Source organism: Pyxicephalus adspersus, chromosome 7 (assembly GCF_032062135.1).
Source record: "Pyxicephalus adspersus chromosome 7, UCB_Pads_2.0, whole genome shotgun sequence".
Classification (NCBI taxonomy): Eukaryota; Metazoa; Chordata; class Amphibia; order Anura; family Pyxicephalidae; genus Pyxicephalus; species Pyxicephalus adspersus.
Genome location: NC_092864.1, coordinates 40,903,648 through 40,923,514, shown reverse-complemented (window position 1 = coordinate 40,923,514; position 19,867 = coordinate 40,903,648). Strand labels below are relative to the sequence as shown.

Genomic DNA, 19,867 nt, shown 5'->3' with positions numbered 1-19,867 from the left:
TGCAGCCCTCCTAAATGATTAGATCAATTTTCCCCGCGCTCCTGCCCCATTAGAATTGCAAATTTCCCAACCTTCCTAGACATTTGCAACTTATGGTGTAGCAGCAAACAAGATCTAATAATTAGTGTCTATTTCTGAAAGAAGTGCATATTTAAAGACTACAGGCAATTAACAACCAGGTTGTCCTGTAATCACGTACAGTATTAATTTGAGTGTAGCGCTAAATTTCATGCAAATTACTCTCTTAAACGGCGGCGGATTTTGTTCTCCCGGGCGCGTCTACCACCTGTTAATGAAAGAGTTAATGGATGGAGCTATTTTATTGACATTTATTTGTTAGTACTGAGGCGGTCCCTGCTTTATTCAAGAACTCTTTTTATTCATTGCATTTTAATGTGGAAATTATTGGCTCATCATAAAATTAGTTCAGTCTAAACATGAAGATAAAGGAGAAGAGTGTAAATCAGGCTTACCAAAATATTTAGGACGCCGCTGTTTTTCTAACACTGAACTGTATGCATAATAGAACAATTAAGTCGAAGTTCATTCGGGGTGGCTGGAAGCGGATGGGTTACTAGTTCTCCACCTAAGTACAGTGGAGGCGGCTGATGATTGGGAATAAATGGCAGCAGCTGAAGACTGCCAACCCAATCGCCCATGAAAAAGTTCCATAGGTTTTTCATTTTAGAGGTGATTTCTGTTTGCTGATTGGCAGACACTGAGGCAACCTCACTTAAGCCAAATGACTAGTTGAGCCAACATAATGGCAAACCTGATAAAAGCACATTTGGTTTGTCCTGTTTCTAATAATTTGTGTGTATCTGTTATTTTTATTTTGTATAGAAGTTTTTTTTTCCATGCTTATGTTAAAACCTTCAATAAAAAAAAAAAATTACCAACAGAGTTGCTTTATCTCCTTGTCTGAATATGAAAATACTATTGGTATTCTAATTCAATGTGGCTAGATTTTTTAGGACTCCTCACAAGTATAATGGGTAAGTCTTTTTTCTGAGTTCATCCAACTCTACTCAATAAGCCTGATTTCTTAAAGCTCACTAAGGCTGGAGAGGATACACTTTCAGCAGTGAAGGTGAGTGATCCAACAAACCTGGACTAGATCTAGTTCAGAATTTAAAACATTTGATAGCAAATGAAGAAATCCATGCCAGGTTTGCTAGATCACCCAGCTTCACTGATAAGGGTGTATCCTTTCCAGCCTTGAAGAGCTTTAATATATCAGGGAAGATCAGACTCCATGCAGACCAAACAGTGCAATTATGTCATTGAAAGCGAGGTAACTGCACAAAAGAAAATGCTGTAGCATTTTGGCAGAGCATACTTCGATCCCCTCTAGTTAGCATTTCCTCTGTGGTTGCACTGTACCCTTTACAGGTCTTTATTGGAGGTTTCCTTTTATCAGAGAATTGTATTAAAAGAACCAAACAACACTCATCCAAAAAAAAAAAGTCCTCACGAGAACCCGATTTCAACCACACATGAAGACTTAATTGCTGAGAATACATCCAGGAATGAGAAATAATTGAAGTGCTTCATTTCTCTTATCCAGATTTAAGCACCTTGTAAAACCCAACAAAAGTCTTTTCACTGATGAACCAACATGGCAGATTAGCCAATTAGAACACCTAATTAAAAGAACTTAATCATCTTCCAACAGTAAAACCACTTATCGTTGCATTAGTCTAAGTAAATCCCAGTATGACTTTCCCCGCACAACTTCTGTCGTTTGATTAAAACAAACTACTTCATTACAGCCCTGTTCTTGATATTAGAGCCCAAGTGCCACTTTCTCTGATGAAATAAAGAGTATTTCCCTTCTTTACAATTATTTAGATCAATACAATTAACAAAAAAGTAAAGTAGAATACAATGCTGAATCAAAGAGGATACCCAATCAATACTGGGTAATTACATCAACGTGTCCTGCACGTTAATTCTGCTTGCGTTCAAAAAGACGCAGCAATAGATTCTGCTTTAATTAAAGGATCACGAGACAGTGTGGGATAGATGGAGTTTAGAATGCGACAGCTGGTGTTACACTTTCTATACTCTTTGGTTGCACAGCGTGTTGCAGATCTAAACATTTTTAACAACTAGGTGCTATGAGTGAGTTGGATCAGCAAATGGAAAGTGATAAAAGTCAATTGCAATAACCTTCTAAAATGCTGAAAAATTGCTTTCTTTTGGGAACAGTCAGGAAAGCAGCATTTGTAGAAATTAGATAGCAAAACTGTTTTTTTTTTTGTTTTTTTTTGTTTTTTTTTTTATTTAAGTAAGGGTAAATTTATAAGGTAATAAGGTAATATCAGTGCCTTATTGTTTCTTTTAAATTCCATCTTGGGGAACCCTCTAAATAAAAAAAAAAAAAAAAAGGGCAGATTTCAATTCTTCCAGGGCTTTCCCGGACTGGGTCCTGTGCCGTCCGGGCGTGAGATTGCTGACCTCACTGCGCATGCCATGAAGCTTCCTGGGATGCGTGATGTGGGTATCCCAGGAGACTCTGTGCTCCCATTCTGTTTTTATCACTGCTGCGATAAAGACAGAAGGGGGCTTCACTATTTTATTTATTTTTAAAAAGGGTTTTATTATAACCTACCCTTTTATGTAAAGTAAAAATTTTGGTGATAGGTAAACTTTAAGACTTTGCTAGTTTAAAGACAGATAACTTTTTTATACCACAGAAAATCAAACGGTTTAATTACCTTTTTCTTTGCGTCAGTTAAATGAGACAGACCAAATACAGTAGCCACAGCACCGCTTCCAAGGACAAGCGTCCCTTTAATCACACTTCGGAAGGCCATTTCACCTGCAGACATAGAAAAAAGATAAAGCATGGAGTTATTCTATTATTGGAAATTAAACATTATCATGTGCAATATAGAGAACCAAAAAACTAAAGAACAAACAATGAGAAAGTTGTAATAGGTTCTTAGAATGATAAACGTTTGTACATGCACACAACCTCCTACTTAGTATTTTAGTGAACGGCACCTGACACTACTTGGCTCAGGACATGATACTGATAGAATGACGGCAAATTAGCAATCGGCACATGTGGTAATTACTGTAGCGCCAGACATAAACAGAACACTTAAGATTATTAGTGCGGTCTCGTTCATCTCTCCTTATTCTGTAGTCCATAGTCACCACCTTCTTACCAGAGTGCTATTCCCCCTTCCTCCTTGACCTGGCTTCACTGTATAACAAATTTGCTGCTGCTCCTATCTGCCAGCATATGTAGAACAGCACTGGGAACAAAAGCCGCTCAGCAATTCCTGTATGCCTTTTAGAGACTGGCATCAGGGTAATGAGGGTGATGTTGTGTGTCTTGTGTATTTTTAGTGGCAAATAAATTTAGCAGCATGAAGTTTACAAAAAACACGAAAAAAAAAAAACAGCTTTGTTCCTCCACAAAGTGCTGGCAATTCTTTACGAAACGGAAACTGAAACACTAGCAAACTGATGAGTTGAATGATCATCTGCTGTATTCTCCCCAGAATTACTCTCCAGCTGGGTAGGAAGATGCTGCAGGCTGGTGGTGGCCCCTGTAATATAACCAACCACCAAGGTGGTTACTGAAAAGTGCCGGGTGATGCGCCCAGATAAAAGGGCTGGGAAGAACACTGATCTGTACTAGGCATTTCTTAACTTACAGATACGTTGGGTATTTATTAAAGCTCACAAAGACTGGAAAAAATACACTATCATTAGAGAACCATGAAAACATTCGCCAACTTAGAGGAAATTATTTTCATTTATTTTCATTCATCGCTGAAATTCTAACCAGCAAAACTATGATCAAAACCCTGAACCACAAACCATACTGAAAACTCCAAAATCCTGAAGATAAGAACATGACTTGCATTTTCAGAAAAAGGTTATTTAAACAGCAGCACCCAAAGTTACATGAACATGCCTTAACTGGACTTCTTGCAATGGTGGGTGCCACTTCTACAAAAGAAGTGCTGCAATAGCTGACAAGCTTACTTTAACTGGTTACAAAAAGCAAGTACAATCACAGCTCAGATATATGAAATGCTTTCACTTTCTTTATAAAAAAAAGGAAGGTCTGTTTGCCAACTGCCAGCGGTGTGCCCGGGTTAAGATTTTAGAGCATTGCCGCCTCTAGTTCTCAGGAAGGGAGGCTGCAAAAGATCCACCTGACTAATTTGACTCAGATGGCTTATATTAAATGCCGATGAACAGATACATTAAACCTCTCATTTACCTAAGCACTCACCCAGTACCTGGTTCACCTCTGCAAACTGGAGAATAAATTCTCACTGTCTTCAGAAAAAGATTAAAAATATGGAGTCCTAACAAACTATCTGCCATAGAAGGACAACACTGCTCCTCTATAAATATAGTACAAGAAGTGAGTGCTCACAATGTCGGTTACTGGTAAGACCACAGGGAGAGAATACAGGTTACAAAAAAAAAAAAAAAAAAAAACCCTGAAACAATATGCATCTACCTGACATCTGTTGTTTTTCGCCTTTTATATTTGCATGTCCAGCTAAATTCAATTAGAATTGGTTTTTTTCAATTATTAACTTTATTAATTGAGTTTTAAATGTAACAAATATGCAGATCATGCACATCTTTGTAATCACATCTTTGCAAACACTGAATTTTACATTCACACAGCACTGCATGTGAGTGTAAAGGCTTTGCTTGACAATAAGGCCAATCTACATGAGCCCATACATTTGCAGCCTTGATTGCACCTTGTTGCTCTATCACTGCCTCAACACCATTCAGTATGCATCATATTGATTTTTATCTTTTTGATGAGCACAACCTTTGTCTGTATTAAACTATATTGTACTGTAGCCTCAGTAACTTTTCTCGATTATTTTTTTTTTAACATGAAGGAACCCTTAAAATAACTTTCTTGTCTTCAGGGAGCCCCTGCTATAATTACTATATCTACGGCATGGGGATCAATAGGAGAAATCCCTCCAACATTGCTGGCCACTGGGAAAAATATTACCTTTACAGATAGCCAAACGATCATTGGTGTCACTTAAACAGACCTGAGAGGTGAAAATTGCTCTTTGCTCAATGAACCCCAAGCATCCTTTGGAAGAACTTAGTGTTATACTGACTGTGTACACATCCATTCATTACTTAATGCTTTGTAATATACTAACATTGAAAAAAAAAGAAGAAACATATCATCATAAGTTAACATTAGTTTTGTACAAAAAATATAATAAAATACAATAATAAAAATACAACTTGCCTTAAAATATGATCCACTAAAAGTACATTTTTTCGATTGAAAACATGAAGTGTCTTTCTAGAAACAAAAACATTTCCAAGAAAACATAACTGACTGGGGACTGTCCTGTGAATATTAGGGACATTTCCTAGTCATCATGTATCATAAAAATATTTATTTTTCTGTTTCAGTGAAAGAGAAGGTGAATTCATTTTCCATGCTAGCACACTTCCCTTTTGTAGAGCCACATCGATGTGCTAAGAAGAAAATTTATTTTACAATTTATGTTTTTGCCACAAAGTCCTGCAGCACTTTACCATATACAAACAGCATGTTCATATGTACTTGTGCCTGCAACAGCTTTCAGTCTTTGGGCTCTATTTATAAAACAGGGAATTCCCTCAAACATTCCCTCCATCATCTTCCAGGTCCATGTGATTCCATGGCATTTCATCAAGCATTGGCAATCAAACACTATACAAAAAAACATTCACCAGTATTTTTTTGGACCCATTTACACTTTAGTTGTCTTTAGTTGTCTTTAGTTGTGAATCATTCTATGACTTCAAAGATCCATTATAGCAGACCTACCACCACAATTTTTTCTTTATATAAAAGGGTAGATACAGGTTGACAATCGAAAATCCGGCCATCGATAATCTGGTTCCTTCAGTTTTCCGGCATGAGTTTCGGAGCGCATTTTCAGTTCAGGGACTGTAGTACACTGTTTGACCACTGATGGTTTGATGGCGCTGTTCTGCAGAAACAGCTGTTAGGTCTTGCTTGCTACACTAAATACACGTTGAGACATCCCTGCTGCCTGCTCCCTGCTCCCTGGAACTGTGCTAGATGTCTGCCGGTGCTGGGAGAGGAAGGTTGGCCTGTGTGTGGAGGTTATTAGAACCTTCAAAAATCTGGAATTTTTGAAAATCCATGACTCCTCAGGTCCAGAGGTTGCCAGATATTTGAATGTCAACCTGTATCTCTAAGCTAAAGTAAAAATGTGCATTTTTTTTCCTTTAATGCCTTTTTTGAAAAAAAAAAAAAAAAGCAAAGGCTAAGCTCCTCCCCTTCTGTCTCCAATGCCACAGTGGTAAAGACTGAATGGGAGCGCAGAGCCTCCTGGGATACATACATCACGTAAGGGGCCTTTTCAAGCTTTAAAAAAAAGGTGCTGATCTTACACATGCGCAGTGAGTGCATTTTTTATTACTATTACAGCGGGATATGTCACCCGATCTTGGGTGTGTGCAGTGCCAGATGGGTTGATGTAGCAGAAAGTAGATAGCGGCGCCCTCAGCTGGCCGGGACGAAGATGGATTCCAAAATGGGACGAGACCAGATTGAGCTCCGGAGATATAGAGGGCTTTGTGTAAGTAAAAGTGAGATTTTATTATTTTACTAATAGTTCCGTTTTAAGCAATGTCCATTTCAGACAAAATGGGTTTTCCATGAAGATCAAAACAAATGCTTTCATGTGTGCCGATTTAAACTAATAGGTAAGTAGATTGCAGAAGCTGTTTAAGATGCTTATAAGAGGCATTAAACTTCCATGGATCAAATGTAACAACAAAATATGATTAAAAAAAAGAAGAGAACAGACTAGAAAAAATGAGGAAATGAAGAATGTGCAGCAAGTAAGGTGGAAAATGGTATAAAAGGTGAACTTATACTTGAAGGAACTTTAGACTGCCAAGTGTAACAGGTTCACGTATGCAATTCCAGGTCCGGCTGGCAGATATAAATGCTGTATTTAGCGAGTGATGTTATTAGACACCCTCTGAAACCATATGACATGCTGGGTCTGAGGACAAGCGCTAAGTAAACACTGTGCTATTAATGCATGTGGTCTGTGCTCACCGCTGGAACAAGGAGCAGCTTCATGCATCAACCTTATATTCCACTTGCTACTGTACCAGAGTGCGAACGTAGCAATGAACAGATGGGTTTTTCAAAATAATCAACGTCACGGCAGCGAAAGAGCAAACACTTAGAAAGAGACCATGGAACCTGCTGACAAGCAGTCTTATTTGCCCATTTGTGTTTTTATTTATAAGCAAAAAAACACAAGGTGGAGGTTGGCCATGGCATGGGAGAATCTCAAAAAGAATATTCAATGATATTTATGAAAACACTGGGACAGAAAATACCATAGCAACTGTAGAAAGCAACTTTCAGGGAACATTCTGTTATCTCTGAACAACCTCTGCTGGTCTGAGTATGTCCATGTTTATAGAGGGCAGAACAGTTAATTGGCTTGCCTGAATGTTCATTATGGGCTATTTCCAGGAATGACTTGGTGACTGCCCATTCAAGGAGAAGTTTGCTAGCAGTCGGAAATTGTTCATCAGTTTTACTGATAAACAATACTAAAGCTTTCTTTAATTATATTGTATATTGATTACACGGGTCAACAAAAAAATAGTTTTGATAATCATCAGAAACCACAGTAAACTTTTCTAAATTTCTAACTCAGTTTTTTTGAGGAGTTTTTAGATTGGTTGTCAGTTTTTCCCTAACACGTACAGTAATGAGTACTATTATAGTGAACATTGTACGTGCATGTATTTTGTACCAAAATGTAAGCACCACTGAAGTGAATGTTAATACATCTTTAGTGTGAAGTAAAATAAGGCACACTGTGGTATGCATCTACTGAACAGCGTTGGTCAGGTATCATTGTTTCTTCAGAAATGCTTAGAGTATGAATTTCCTGTGTACTCTTTGTCTGGATTGTCGCAGGTACAGCATCCAGCAGTAGTCAGCCATCATACTTTCATTTCAGAAACCTTGGTAGCGGTGCTCCATTATTTGAATGTCCTGGTGAAAACGCTCTCCTTGTTCATCACTCACCATACCAAGATTTTCCGGGAAGAATTCTAGATGTGAGTGCAAAAAGTATTTTTAATGACATGTGACAACCCAGTTTCTGGTATGAATTAAGCAGATTCTGAACTCCTTCCTTGTATGCAGGAGACTTCTGGTTGCCCAGGAAATTTTCACACAGCCACTTGAATGCATCCCAAGCCTCTAGCTCAGCATGCTGTGAGAGAATGTTTGAAAAGATCATCCTGCAAAACAGACCCAATCTGTGGCCCTATAATTATCTCTTTCTTTATTTTTGCAATGCCTATGTTTAGAAACTTTTCAACAAGCTACTGAAAACCCTTGGAGTTTGATTTACCCATGGCCTTTACAAGGTTCTTCATTAAGCCTAATGATATGGAGAGGTAGAGGAAATATTGTATGCGGATCAACCAGAGACAGAAACATGACACTGCTTGTTCCGGGCTTATAGGTATCTCTTGGTAGCCAATCACGCTTGACAATGGTCTTCAGTAGATCGGCTGTCCCACGGGCATAGGAAAGAGCAATATTTTGTGAATCCCCCTTGCATTCCCATCAGCAAGCCAATGACCTTTAGATCCCCACTGATGTTCCACTGGTGTGTTTTATACTAGATTGCTTCAAGTCGTAGTTTCATGTTGTCAAAGAACTCCTTTAGGTTAACAGAATGGGCAATCGGTTTGGAGTTAACATTATGCAGTAAGACTGCTTTCAAGCTTCTTTTAGAGAAATCAATGAAGATACGCCATTCAGATGGAACATGCTGTTGCGACAAAAATGTAGCACATTTATATCATGACTGTAGCACAGTGAGCCATCACTAGTGAAGAACCTTGTCACCGTATGATTTTGCTCTGTAGTGAGTTACATTTATACCCTTTGCAAGCAAGTGCTTCTGTTTAAGCCTTGAAGCAGGAAGTTCTGCTTTGTCTTTGGAGAGATTTAGATCACTAATGAGATCATTCAGCTCTGCTTGTGTAAAGGTCTCTGGTTCTGAATCTTCATCGGCCAAGTAGTCAGGATCAGATAATTGGGGGTTGTAACTGGCTGCAACTCCAGCGCATTCCTCATCACCTTCTACAGATGCAAGTCCATCATGTGGCGTTACCGGAACTTGCAATGAATCATCATGGGGAACACGCCTAATTGCAGAATCGAGGCTGGGATAGACAATTTTGTGCTTAGTTTTACCTGAGAATCAACCATTTTTTAAACAGCAAAAAAAGCAGTCGATTAGATGGTCTTGCACCATTGGGATTGCAAATGGCATTGCTGCTTTACGCCGATTTAGCCAGTCACCCAGTCTGTTGGAACAACTGGTACAGATGTCATGTGGAGCCCAAGATTTATCCTGGTCACAAAGTGGACGGCCGAAATATAATTTGTATATCTTCTGTGGTAATTTGGCGACGTTGTGCTTTCGTCGTGAATGAACCACACACGAAACAGAAACTGTCTTGATCATTAAGGCAATTTCTAGGCATAATGACAAATGAAATCAATCGCAGTTAGTGTGGTCTCTAACCTTAAAAAAAGAAAACTCGTTAAATGTTGTAATATGTTAAGGCTATTTGTAACGAATTACACACGATATATAATTAGCTGCCTCACAAAAACTAGACCTGCTAAAGAAAAACTGAACACAGATTTGAAATCCGAAACAAAAATACTACAAAGCCGACATAACATTATATCTGATGAAAATGACATGTTGACATACCCCCCTGTTGTGTCCTATCTCCCCCACTGATTAGATTATAAACTCTTCTGGGCAGGGTCCTCTCCTCCTTTTGTGTCATTGTTTGCATCTGTCGGTCATTGGCAACCTCTATTTATTGTACAGCGCTGCATATTATGTTGGCGCTATATATACACACATTTCATATTAATAATCCCATCAGCTTTCGCTTACTTATTGTAGAGTTCACCACCATCTCCTTCACCACCCCCTTTGTGTATTCCACTGGTTGTTCTACAGAAAGTTAGGTGACCAGGCAGTATTGTATCAGTCCCCACGCAAAAGTTCCTAAACCAATGCTTGCCTCTTCATATATTTTTCTGGCATTCTAGACCTCAACTACTTTTTTGTTTTGAAACACTTCTCCTTGGGGGGCATTTCTGATGTTACTTACCTATCATTTGGTCTACATTAACTAGGCACTTGATACATCAATTCAACTGTATTTTGAGCCACCATATACATTGTGGGCCTGATTTATTTAAACCTAACCAAGACTGGTGAAAATAGACTAAAATGGGAGAACATGGGTGATCCATTAAACCTAAAATGGATCTGGTGCAGGCTCAAAACATTTCATAGTAAATGATTTTTAAGACACCCATTCCAGATCCAGGTGAGCTTTAATAAATCAGAGCCATTGCTGGGAAAAGATTCCTGACTGCTTTTTTCAGCACCCATGAAGAAGGCGAAACAACATTCTGGGGGAAAAAAGAAAGAATAATTAAGTGCTTTAGCAAACTCAGTGTGATCCACTTAGTGTTTTGATATCCTTTACAGAGCCCCTGTTGCCATATTATCCATTTCAGCCATCTTCCCATAAGATCTTCTGTACATTTTAACATATTTTTGGCCTGTTACTTATTTGTAAACTACTCCCTTGGGAAAGCACCCAAAAAGCCCTTTGCTGCCACAATCTTGGGATGCGATGTCCACAACTCCTGCAGACTCTGAAAGGTCATTTAAAGTGACATTCTATAGTATTTCCTTTCACTCTTCCCTTGACTGCTACAAAGTTTTCCCAGCTCCTTATAGCTGGGTGCACCACCCAACAATTTTCAGTAGCCATCTGGCTGTCAGCAGACAAACCGCTTAGGCTGAGCTTTGTGTAGAGTGGACGGTCAGCTGGGGCATAAAAGAAAGAAGATGAGAAAATGATGCATACTAAAAGAAAAGGCATTAAAAACATTAGGACAAAGTAAAAGGGGTCACAATTATAGGGGTATAGGAATTGGTCACCTTCTGGAGTGCTAAATCCATAGCAAGTTTAGAGGAACAGTGCAAGTCATTAAAAGGACTGTTTACAGAAAAAAATGGAAATTCTCCAAAAAAGCATTTAAAAAACTTGGGTTTTCGAGACTTTACTTGCAACTTTTCTTAACTACAAGATTTGTATAAGTGACCTAAACAAAGTAAATGTAAGATTTTGGACTCCACTATTCAACAATCAGACAAGACTGGGCCTGGATTAATAAAGCCCTCCAAGACCGGAGTAGACTATCATGGGAGAACCTAGGTGGTAATGCAAACCTGGAATGGATTTCCTAACAATTATTTCCTATTCATTGCCAATGGATCAGATCCATTCCAGATTTGCTGGATCAGCCAAGTTTACCCATGACAGTTATCTTCTCCAGTCTTGGAGAGTTTTTAAAAATCAGGCATAATATGTACAAAATGAAGAGATTCAAGGCCATTGTTATCCTACCCAGAAATGTACTATTCACTTAGGTCACAATTCACGTAGATTGATGCTTCTCATGTTGATGCATTAATTTTGAAAGAATAATAAAGGAAAAAAAAAAGAAGACCTACACTATTGTTTGTAATGGTAGCTCAAAGTATTTGTATCTTTGTGTTCCGAGTAGTACCACAACATACAGATGCGTTGAAAAGCATTGTGATACCTTAATTGAGCACTACAGCAATGCAATGGCAATCAAACACTACAAAAAAAATAATTCACAGATTGAACCCACAGATTATCTATGTGCCGATTCCCAATTACATTGATACAAACAAATTAGAGACAAAAAAAAAAAAAAAAAAAGCATGACAGCTGGATTGTGACACAGAAACACAGAATAGAATATATATGAGGATGTAATCACTAAACCATGTGCTATAATTACTTGTGGCTGTGTAACTCTTACCAGATGCACTCCCCTCATTGAACAAATTCAGATTCCTCAAGGATAGCTGGAGACAAAACAGCTAGTGGTGTGTAAGAATTGTTTTTTTGTTTGTGGTTTGAGCCTCTGAGATCGATCCAGCACTCTGACCTACGTGTGGTTACACAGAGATCTCCATTTTTACCTTGAGAACACAGTCGCTGTGATAATTGAGGCATTGTGTGCTCACGTACTGACTAACTGTCTATCTGACGTTAGGAATAAGACTCTGCGACGATCATTGTTACTTTCACACGTAACACCCTTTTGTTTAAGAAACTCCAGACAGGTCCTGGAAATCAATGTCCGTACAGAACTCTGTGTGATTCATTATGATTCGTGTTTTGGTTGTGCTGGGCTCCTACATATCCATAGCAATAAGATAGGGAGGTTTTTATGTCTGTAGTGATGTCTATATGCTGGGGAATCCCATATCGGTCCTCTGGGATGTCTACAACAAATAGAAAGGCATAAAAAGAAAACATGACACTATTGGAGGGAAGCCCAAGGTTTTGCTGAGACAAAATAAGTTTCAGAGAAGCCTTTAGTCATTATTAAAATGAATAGAAATCTTACAGCTTTAGGTTGTGTGTACTTGTTTTGTGAGGTGCAATAGAATTAACCCCTCTTCACCCTTAACAGATACTTAGGTAAAATAGGATCTCTTTTAAGTTTTAGTTTTCTTTTGCCCCAGAATAAAGGTTAAATTTACACCCCTCTATCAGTGTTCTCTCCAGACCATTTTAGCTGGGTGGACCACCCAGCATTTTTTCAGTGACCACCCAGCTGTTTTTGGGTAATTACTTTAGGTTGGGCTGCCACCCACCTAAAACTTTCTACCTTTAAAAATTTCTAGGGAGGAAACCATCTATGTTTCAGCCAGGTTACATGATAAGTAGGGGCTTCCATCCTCTGACATTGTCATCGGATGACACTTACATTGTTCTGTGTAAAGGCAATTCTTACATTCTTTAAAAAAAAAAAAAAAAGAGAAAGAAAATTATTTGTGATTTAAATCATACAAACCTTTATCTTCACCTTTTGAGTAAGCTCTTAGCACCTAATCTTGCTTATTAAACTCAGCAATATATCAATAACTCTTAACCATCCCACATCGTGCTCAATCACTATGTCTAAAAAGGAACAGAATTGTCCCCCCATAATAGGGAGTGTGTTAGGTCTACAGAAGATCTTTCCCTTTATTGCATTTCCATAATATAGGTGTGTTCTGTGATTCACAAAGGTCAGGGCTGGGCAGGGCTGATAACACCGGATAGGATTTCAGTACAGCATAGACAGTATTGTATTGCACAGGAATTGGTTCTAGGTGGGCGATCTATTTCTCTTTTTTGGCTTTCGGTCTTGGTAAGACAGGCGGTGGGCCTTTTCATTCCACTTTAGAACCTGCTAAAGAAGGAAGCCTCAACCTGACAGAACCTGTTGTGTACAGGTTACCTGTGCTGGCAGGTGTATCTTTATATTCCCAGGGGGTGCGAGTTGGGAGTTGTTGTTACCTGAGTTGAAGGCTCAGGTCTGGTAACCAGACATCAAAGTTATATCACGACTTTCTTTGGAATCATATTGTAAGTTCCTTACCTTGTGTCAGTTTTGGACATTAGTTTGCTGTCTGGAAGCTCGTTTTATTATTCTGCTGAAAGAAGGCAAAGTTCTTTTTTTCTGGTTTGCTGAAAATGGCTAGTTTTGTGTTTAATCAAAGGAACATTCGAGGACTGTAAAGTTGTGTACTTGGAGGTGCATGGATCCGGATTCCCCCCTAATATTTTTAAAAAGACAAAACTTGGGGAGTGTGCATATACTGGAAAGTTCTGCTGAACAAGTTTTGCACAGACATAGCCCGTACCATGCAGACATGCAAACATCATTGAGATCCCGCCACCAGTATAACCTGCTGCACATTTACCTATAATTTTCTCTAAAACTGCAGTAAATGATGATCCAAATTTGGTCCTGTTTGTTACCCCCCCGTACAAAGAAAAAGAAATACTAAGGATGCTTTTCCAATGAACATTAATTCACCCTGAACATTGATTATATAGAAACACAGGAAAAACATATTCCCAGAAATCCTTAATCATATCGTCCCTCTCAATACAGCCTTTATATTCATAGACTCGGCGCTCAGACTCGGCCATGAGAAAAATACAACACATCAATATTTTGTTGAAAGAGCAATTTCCTTCTGCGTTGAAGCTATAGAAGCAGTTTTGTGGAAAGTTTCCACGAACAGAAAGAAAAATAGTGTTTCAGTTCTAGTTTGAGGTTACTCCTCAGTGTAATATTAAAACATTCAAGATCAGACGTAGCAAAACCATTCAGTGCCGGTAAAAGCCAAGGAGGGCCAAAACGGGCATCACCCAGATAAACAGCTCGTTGTAGAGAACGTGAAACTAAAAAAAAATGCTGTGTCTGCTGAGATCACCGAAAAGTCTGGCAAAATGGTGTTAAAGGGTCAGTATACCTAATAAATAAGAGTATTGAATCCTTCAATTGGAAATTCATTCAAAATTATTTATTTGTTATATGATCTATTTCACATCTTCCCAAAGGTTTTTATTTCAACCTGAGAGAAAAAAAGTCAAAAGAACTCAAACTTAAGTTTGAAAAAAGAGGGATTTTGAGGGCTATGGTGGGGTGCAACTTGTTAGTTTACTGTGTATATATCACATGGAAAAAAACATGCAATGAAAGGTTACATATTACATTCTGTGCAAAATTTGTTTTTTTTTTTTTGTATGCAAGTCCATAAGCAGTGCTCAACCGAGATTTTTTTTTCAACTGAGTGGAAGAAAAATTGTTGGTGGATGGTGGCCCTTGTATTGTTAATCAACTCATCAGTAACCACCACTGTCACCATTGTCAACCCAACTCATCAGTAACCACCCAAAAACAGCCGGGTGGTGCATCCAGCTAAAAGGGACTGGAAAGTACACTGCAAAAGTTAACCAGATAAAAGTCACCCAACGCATTTCGCCAGCATAGGCTTCCTCGGTGATTTTGCAAAATGAGACATGAGAATTGTGTAATATTATTAAAAACTCCATATATTATACATAATGCTTATTAGGAAGAATATGTCAAACTATATGGGTTAAATCGGGATAAATGAAGGGGCAGGTAGGGGAACATTTTGGGCTAAAGTACATCCAAGTCCAATATATTTTTATGTGTTTTGGATAGAGTAAGGAATTGACATAAACCCTGCCATTTTTTTTTTTAATTGTCTGTCACATCAGATATCATCTATTACTTTTTAATACAGTCTTTGACACTTTGGGCCACAACATAGACAATGCCTAAACCCTTCTGCACTACAATCTATATCCTGCAGAATACACAGAATACCAGACAGAAACCATGACGTATTATTGGGAAAATCTATTTTATTGACACAACAGCTAATCCAGAACTCAGCTTGCTTATACTTGGAAGAAAGTTAGCTTTTTCACCATGTGATGTAGACAAAGAAGCCTATGTCATGTGACCCTCTCTCCGTTCATAGACAGGGATAGCATCACACAAAGCCTAACACACACAGCTCCCAACTAACAGAACTGGTTTATTTCAACAGGCAACTTTAACCTATAAAGAGTGCTGATCAGAACTTGGCAGCAACAGCAAACCTAGCAACAACATGCTGGACAATAGCAAGCCAATAATTAAAATTACCTGACAAGATAGAAAGTTATCTGCAAATTAAACAGCAGATAAAGGTCAGTATTGAAGAATACATAGTTGGAAGTCATGATCAGGCAGGTCATTATTGATGAAAGGGACAGGTGATGTTCCTTCTGCAATAATCCCTCCTACTTGCCTGATTGCACTGAGCATGTGCAATACCTGGCAATCTAAACTTCCCTTGCTGGGATGATGTGCCCCTCCCAGGGACATCATACCTGCCCAGCCAATTAGGATAACTAAAGATCGTCTACAGGAAGAAATGAAAGGTGGCGGCACCCCGCCAGCGTATGGGGATAGACAAGTATCACAGGCTTAGTTCCACTTCAAGATGGCCCATTAATTTTGAATTAGCTGCAAACATACTCAGTGCCCAACCCAGAAATTTTTTTAAGCTGGGTGGGAAGAAATTGTAGGCGGGTGACCCAACTCATCAGTAACCACCCAAAAACAGCCGGGTGGTAGCTGAAAAGTGCTGGGTGGTGCGCCTGGCTAAAAGGGGCTGAGGAGAACACTGATACTGCAATGTTTAATTAACCCGCAGCTTTAGCAATGCACCTTAACACACAGATGGTAAAATGCAGTGTTCTGCCCAGCCCCTTTTAGCCACGTGCACCATCCAGCACTTTTCAGCAACCACCCAGCTGTTTTTGGGTGGTTAGTAAGGAGTTAAGTCACAATACAGGGCTGCCACCCACCTACACTTTTTTTCCACCCAGCTTACAAATAAATCTGTGTTGAACACTGAGTTGGTAAAATGAGTGGTGGAGCACTCACTTAAGTCCAGTATGTCTGATCCGTGACATGACACATTAGAAAGGAAATGTGTGAACTTCATAGATGTCCCAGATTGGGATGGAGAAAAATGGCCGCCCTTCCTTATAGTTACCTGGCTGAATATACTCTTTTCATGGCCTGGTTCTAAAACAATATCCTGCATTTTATAAAATTTGCATCCTTACCCATTCGGACATTATTTATTTTTACATGTAAATGTGATCGTTTATAATCAGCACTTTTTTTTTAGATTAGCTGGTCACGGGTCCAAACGCTGTGAGGCTTCTTAGTAATTTCTTCAGCCGACATTTGATAAGCACTTACGCAGGCCCTAGCACCCCTCCTATAATTTTAGACTACAGCTGCCATAGTTTATCTCTAGTGCACAAGGATGACCTTTCACAACCTGAAACAGCATGCGATCTTGTCAATGACAGTTAGGTAGTTTGCCAGTCTTGAGAATAGCGTAGTAGAGGCTGTCAACATGTTTCCTCCTAGAAAGGCGATCTAAAGAAAGATAAACAGGCCGGAATCTATACAAGAAACTAGTTTATGGTCACCTCCAGTGGATAAAACAAAAGATTCTAAAAACAGTAAGAGTACCTATCATACTTTCACAACCAAAAGAACGGACTTAGAATGCAGCACCTTGTGTGATTAACACTGTGAGCTTCAAAAGGTTTGACATAAATGCTGTTCATTTCATCCATAGCAATCAGGAAGATTCTCCTTTTGAGGATCAGTATGCATTTATATCATGAAAAATGTGTAAACATTATCCAACATAAATATCTTCCTGACATGTTTGTTTAGATTCCCTTGCATTCCTCTTGTAGATTAGTCTGATTCATGCCAAAACCAAAAATTAGTTTAGATCACAACACATCATACATTTGTAATGTGCATCACAAATGTAGTTGTATGTGCATGAGCCCCATTGTTGCCTAAGGCTGTGTACACACACCAGATGATTCTCTTCCAATAATCGCCCTGAGGCTTATATCGGATGAGAATCTGGCGTGTGTACATCGCTCGCCGTTTGGCGTTCACGGATCCATCCCGGCAGATCCAGGAACGATGAATGATGAATTTATGGTCAATGAATGATGAACGATGAATGTTCTTTCCAACAACAATTTTTTGTTCATGTGTACCCAGCCTAATAAAGGGGTCCTGTAAGGCTGTTAAATGTCACTGACTTTGTAACCATTGAATGTGCTTTTGTTTTTGAGCCTTTGGAAGAGCTGAAGATTCTGTTTTTTAACCTGAAGGCTTTAAACCATTTGAGTAGCAGTGTTCACCCCAGTCCCTGTTAGTTGGGCGCACCACCACTACCGCACCACCACTTTTCAGTAATGCCCCTGCTGTTTTTTTTTGGGTGGCTACCAAAAATTTGGGTAACAATACAGGGGCAGCCACCCACCTACAGCTTCTTCCTACCCAGTTTAAAAAATATTCTGGGGAGAATACTGAGGTGTGCCTGGATTTACACTCCTGCTCTTTATTATTTGGCGTAGGTTTTGTCCAAGGCCCTACCAAATAACAAATCCCTGTTGTTGTCCCCGTTTTTGTCATCTATATTTGCATTTACTTTTACACAGCTGACTGAACATAATCAATCACATCCTATAGCAGAGCTGTAAAGGAAAGCTGCCCAAGGCTGTAGTGCAAGGCAGTCCTTCAAGTATCCCCTGCGCTTGGACAAATTATCTGTCATGTCACATGACTGCTCACATCAGAAACAGCACTGCACTTTACCTTCCCTTTACTGCACTTTACCTTCCCTTTACTGCACATCTTTCTTATTTACCATCATCCACTATCTACCATAATATTGACATATGAGTTTAATGTTACTACTTTCATCCAATCAGCGTCTATCCTTCTGGTAGCACAAATGGTAAAAAAAAAGGCTTTTTGTCAGGCTACGTACACACGTCAGATGGTTCTGAATCTGGCGTGTGTACAAAGCTCGTTCGATGTCATTAATGGATCCATTATGGCGGATCGTTGAACGATTGTAATACAAGTGCAGGGGAGTGAGCGCAGCGGGGTGCCGCTCCATCGTTCTTCACCCTCCATAGACCAGAAAAGGCACTGTATGTACAGCACTTGTTCAGTCTTTTGTGAACGATAGTGAAAGATCACGACTTTATGTTGTATATCTCCAAATATTTATATTGCAATATAGAAAAACTTCTAAACAGTTTATCAATAGAAGTATAATTTAAAAATATTTAAAAAAAAGAACTGGAACAGAGCAAAGCCTCTCCACTGCTGGCTAAAGCAACCAATTAGATTCAATTAGAACTAAAGTTCCACTTTAAGAAATTTGCGACCAGGCAGGGCATTACTGTAGAAAGTGACAGGTGATGTCCCTTCTGCAGTAAGCATTCTTAGTGCCTAATTGTTCTGTTCACCTGTCAAAATCGCTAAGCTGCAAATTTGGCACATCCCGGCTTTCTCTGCAGGACGGAATTAACTCCAATGTGCCTGTAAGGCCAATCTAGAAAGCCAAAGATCTAAATACAAAAAAGAAGGAAGGAGATGGCAGCGCTCATGACGAAACAGGGACAGGTGAGTAAAATAGGGTTTAGTTCCACTTTAAAACTCTAATTTTAGCTAAAACAGGAAAGAATACAGATGATTGGTTGTTAAATGACAACACAATACAGTTTTACGCTTGTGGTTACTACTGCTCCCTATAATGAAAATCTTCCCAGAAGAATGTTGGCATCTGGGGGAGTTTCTCTTTATTATGTTAGAGCAAATCCTGAATTTTACAGCTGTCACTGGAAAGAAGTCATCTTAGCAGCAACAACTTTCCAAGAAACGTTCCCTTACTTAAAACACATTCCCACTAACTTCCTTTTGTGTTTAACAAGCAAGTTACCATTTTCTACTTCTTGAAACAAATTGGTGTAAAAAAAAGTATCTGCCTTTTTTGTCAGTCAATTACAAGGCAATCTTCACAGCTTGTGTTGCGATATGATGAGGGACAGTTGTGGTTGGAGCGCCACAAATAATAAATGGCAACAAACAAACTCACCTATCCAACAATCCAACAGCCTAAGTTATACCTTGCCTATAGCTTATGGCGCACATGCTTAGTAGCTGGCAGCCACAATGATAGCTTGCCTATAGCTTATGGTGCACATGCGCGTTTGCTTACGGTAGGAGTGTAAATGAGATAGCTGTCAGTTGAAGTTATACATTGCCTTTAGCTTTTGGCACACATGCTTGGTAGCTGGTGGTAAATGAGCATGCTTGGTAGCTGGCAGCCACAATGATATCTTGCCTATAGCTTATGATGCACATACAAGATCCTGTATTGCATGAGCCTAGGTGCGTATGTGCGATAGCTGTCACCCATTGACAGGCACATTCAATGCCTGC

At 39.1% G+C, this 19,867-nt stretch overlaps 1 protein-coding gene across 1 annotated transcript in view; it reads right to left on the bottom strand.

Moving 5' to 3' along the window:
- GPD2 (glycerol-3-phosphate dehydrogenase 2) overlaps positions 1-19,867 on the bottom strand; it is a 94,496-nt gene that overhangs the window by 73,756 nt on the left and 873 nt on the right. Inside the window, exon 2 of the mRNA XM_072418172.1 lies at positions 2,721-2,824. Within this exon, the coding sequence (XP_072274273.1) occupies positions 2,721-2,819 (99 nt within the window). The 5' untranslated portion in view covers positions 2,820-2,824. The remainder of the gene's footprint in view (positions 1-2,720; positions 2,825-19,867) is intronic.